General features: G+C 47.7%; 1 protein-coding gene across 1 annotated transcript; it reads right to left on the bottom strand.

Annotated features, from left to right (window-relative positions):
• Nucleotides 1–310: 310 nt before the first annotated feature.
• Nucleotides 311–3,790, bottom strand: chmp6b (charged multivesicular body protein 6b). The gene is made up of 8 exons (XM_083687800.1): nt 3,565–3,790; nt 3,023–3,132; nt 2,211–2,298; nt 1,900–1,986; nt 1,156–1,221; nt 961–1,041; nt 793–865; nt 311–660 (listed from the first exon to the last, which is right to left on the bottom strand). Exons 1-8 carry the CDS (start codon nt 3,625–3,627, stop codon nt 611–613), a joined length of 618 nt encoding a protein of 205 aa, XP_083543926.1. The 5' UTR covers nt 3,628–3,790; the 3' UTR covers nt 311–610.
• Nucleotides 3,791–4,174: the final 384 nt, after the last annotated feature.

The following is a 4,174-nucleotide window of genomic DNA, read 5'->3' as shown; positions in this document are numbered from 1 at the left end:
GGAAAGCAAGTCTATTGTCAAATGTGGGGGAATCTAAGGCATTTACAACAGAGATTGTGGATTACGAATCCCCCCGCCCCCTCCCAGACATTATTTGCTCTGTGGCCTGGGATTAAAAAGTGACACATGCATATATTCATCAGTTTACCACAAATTGACTGAATTTGCCCTTCACAGAAGTTTAAAAAAAAAAAGAATAGCCGAGGAGCGTCGGCACGGTGATCAGAATGTAAATTATTCATGATTTCACTAAACATTTACCAAAACCCCAGGGGAAGCTAGCGCACCGCCGCCAAGGACGCACTAAACATTTACCAAAACCCCAGGGGAAGCTAGCGCACCGCCGCCAAGGACGCGGAGAACGGGAGTGATGGATGGTCTGAACGACGGCCTGGCAGCTGCACCCACAACAACACAGGCCTGCAGGACCCTGGAGCCACTCACACTGGGCTAACAGGCTAGCAGGAGCTACAGTCTGGACGTGGGCCTTCTGCTTCCAGTGTGTGAAGAGTCCTCCTCCGATAGGCCGTGGTGTGTGTGTGTGTGTGTGTGTGTGAGAGAGAGAGATGGGGGGTATAGTGGGTCAGCTGGAGGGGGGGCAGACATGTCTCTAGGCAGCTAACATCTCTCGTTCAGGCTTCTTCCGCGGCCTCTCCCTCTCTGGAACACAGACAGACAGATTAAGAATGACATCTGTACAACGTGTGTCCCTCTCTGGCGGGAACGCGTTGTTCCCTCAACGTTACCGTGAGACAAGTCTGATGTAAGACCCACATATGAGAGAATACACACCTGGTTCTTCCTCATCCGCCTCGGGGACCTCTGGCAAGGGCTCTGCAGGGACCTCAGGAAGGTCAACATCTCCCTGGAGAGAGAGAGAGAGAGACGGGTTAGAGAGGTGAGAGAGAGAGAGACGGTTCAGAGACAGCTAGCTGCTAACGTGAGGCATGTTGGTCGGACCTGAGTGATGGCCTCCAGCTCAGCCAGAATAGCCTCTTCATCCTCCTGGGTGAGGGAGCCGGCCAGCATCTCATCAATTTGCTGGATGGAGAAAAAAAAAAGAAAAACACACGTAAACATGGATCTATACGCCACAGCACCATGTTGAAGTCTGTTCTATCAAACAAGCTTTCTAGAAGCCAGCGGAAACCTCACCTGCTGATACTCAACAGCATCCTGGGTCTCATCCATGATGCGTTCCACCTCCTCAATGGACATCACCTGACCAGAAACAACAACAACAACAACAATAAGAGCCCCGCCCGTCTCTGGCCGGTGTTGTTTTAGCCTCATGGAATGTGTGAGATGTGGAATGTTGAATTCAGCAGGTATCTAACAGGGCCTATGAATGTTGTTGATGGTAGACGTTTGCAAAAACAAATGAGGGTTATATATTTTCACTCAAGCAACACTTTATTAGGAACACTATACTAATACTGGGTAGGGCCTCCCTTTGCTCTCAAAACAGCCTCAACTCAACATGAACTCATTGTCATGTTCATGAATCCAGTTTGAGATGACTTTTGCTTTGTGACATGGTGCATTATCATGCTGGAAGTAGCCATTAGAAGATGGGTCAATTGTGGCCATGAAGGGATGCACATGGTCAGCAACAACACTCAAATAGGCTGTGGCATTCAAGCGATGATTGATTGGTATTAATGGGCCCAAAGTGTGCCAAGAAAACATTCCCCACACCATTCCACCAACTTCACCATGAGAAGGTGTACAGGTGTTCCTCCACCATGAGACGGTGTACAGGTGTTCCTAATAAAGTACATGGTGAGTGTATACATGTATACACACATACATACATACATACATACACACACACACACATTCTTATCCAGATCAGAGACTTAGTATCCCAACATGGTGGATCTCTGACCAGTCACATACCTCATGCATTTTCTTCAGACAATCATTGCCAACTTTAAGTCCTTCAATGACTTTACTCTCAATCTGGGCAAACTCCAGGTCCTGAACCTGTAAAGACAAAAACACAGTCGTTAGGTACTTGATTCCAGTTTCTACTATTCCTGATGGAGGGAGGGGAGAGGAGGGGAGAGAGGAGAGGAGGGGAGAGGAGGGGAGAGTAGAGGAGGGGAGGAGAGGAGAGGAGGGGGGAGGAGAGGAGAGGAGAGGAGAGGAGGGGAGGGGAGAGTAGAGGAGAGGGTGAGTATATGTTTGACGAGCTGGTAAATAAGTACCATGCGCTCCAGGTTTCCTATCTGGTTCTCTGTCTTGTCCAGGAGTTGATCTTGATAACGCTTCTTCTTAAGCAAGAGGAGCGCCTTGCTGGAAAGGAAAGGATGAGTCACTTCAACTGTAAACAATATCATTTACCTTTAGGGCTAGGGTTAGCCTAGGGTTAGGGTTAGCCTAGGGTTAGGGTTAGCCTAGGGTTAGGGTTAGCCTAGGGTTAGGGTTAGCCAAGGGTTAGGGTTAGCCTAGGGCTAGGGTTAGCCTAGGGTTAGGGTTAGCCGAGGGTTAGGGTTAGCTTAGGGCTAGGGTTAGCCTAGGGTTAGGGTTAGCCGAGGGTTACCCTGACCTTAACCCTGGGCTCCTCCTCCTCAGACCCCTCCACCCTACATTACCAGAACTTTTTATTTTATCTTCTGTTCTCCAGCACTGTGACTAACCTCGATGGCACTTGTTCTTATCGAAGGTTTTACAACTAATGTATAGTTGATTCAATTACTCAGACAAACATACTTATTGTAAGTCGCTTTGGATAAAAAGCGTCTGCTAAATGACTAAAATGTAAACATGTAAATCTGTTGATGTCCTACATCTGTACAGTAGACTTCTAGGGATTATGCGTCCGTCATTCTATAATCCTTACAGTGTTTCTGACAACCCTCCCATCCCATAATACTTTTATTACAGCTGTGGGATAAGACAAGCGCGTCAGTCCCCGAGGCCAGCTGACTCACCACTGACTGACACATCAAACTGTCACTAAAGCCCTTCATGTCTGAGAACGTCTCCGGTGGGAAATCAGAGGCTAGACTAGACTTACTCTTTCTTGCCATTTTTCAGCAACTGTTTGGCCAGAAGCCTCTCCTTGTCCAGTTGCAGAGAGATCTTCTTCTGGTACTGCTTCAGTTTATCTCTCTGCTGTTTCAGTTGCTGGAACAGAGAGAAGACAGACGTGGTGACGCGACCCGGGACGGGGGAGAACCGCTCTAATCAAATGACCATGGGCCGTCAGAGAGACGCTGGACCACGGTGTCAGTGGGAGTCATGCACTGTGCTGGCCGAGCTGGAGGCTCTGATTCTGACCAACACCGTGCTTGCCACCCTGTCTGTCCATTGGTACATGTTAGGGGAATAGCAGAGACATTGGTAGAGCAGGATAGCTAGCTAGTAAAGCATCTAGCAGTCTAACATTATGTCATTAGCTCTATTACGACTGGCATCATCCCCCTGCTGTGTTAGCTTTGGTGACCTAGCATCGATGATAATTCAAAACCCCAGCCAACTGGATCACAGTGAATAAGTTACATGATGAATACCAGCGAGCTAGCTAGCTAGCTAGCTGACGACGCTAACTTAGCTCACCAAAACCGCCCTGTCCTGCTCTGTGATTCGGGTGCGTCTCTTTCTGCCGAAAATGTTTCCCATTTCGATTCCGCATAACCGCTACTATGAGCAGCTGTCGAGTCAAACAACTTGTAAACAAGGCTATTAATTTCTCATAAAACCCTTGCGTAACTAGTGTCCATACTTGGTGTATGGGCCAGAGTTGTCAGTCAGTAGCCTGTTAGCCACATTAGCTCACAACAACAACCGCACCCCGACACATCAGGAACTACGGCGTCCGGAGAGGAACAGCCACGCAGCCCAATTCACGTTTCGTATTACAGTAGCACGAACCAGAAAGGTATGACGATGTCCAGCTGAAATGTTGTAGTAGGACCTACACTACTTTGTAGAACAACTCGTAGTTGTCGGCTATTTCCAACATAACATAGCAATAGAGACAAGGAGTGACATGTAAATATTCAGTGATTGCGTTCATCAATATTTATTTCTGTATGGTGGTGGTTAAGTCTACGGTGGAGGGTGTAGGGAACACACAATGGAGTTCTAGTCTAGGGTGACTGAATAACAGGTACAGAACACAATACAGCACACTGCTCAACAAAAACAATCATACAAAAATTAAATC

Source organism: Argentina silus, assembly GCF_951799395.1.
Source record: "Argentina silus genome assembly, chromosome: 16".
NCBI lineage: Eukaryota > Metazoa > Chordata > Actinopteri > Argentiniformes > Argentinidae > Argentina > Argentina silus.
This window is presented reverse-complemented; position numbering and strand designations above follow the sequence as displayed.

Bases quoted from the DNA above. Each gene is read 5' to 3' on its own strand.
- chmp6b (XM_083687800.1), bottom strand. From the start codon at position 3,627: ATGGGAAACATTTTCGGCAGAAAGAGACGCACCCGAATCACAGAGCAG. The intron at 1,987-2,210 runs GTACTTATTTAC...TTGTCTTTACAG, and splicing joins TAGGAAACCTGGAGCGCATG to GTTCAGGACCTGGAGTTTGC. The intron at 661-792 runs GTGTGTATTCTC...TCTGTGTTCCAG, and splicing joins GGCGGATGAGGAAGAACCAG to AGAGGGAGAGGCCGCGGAAG.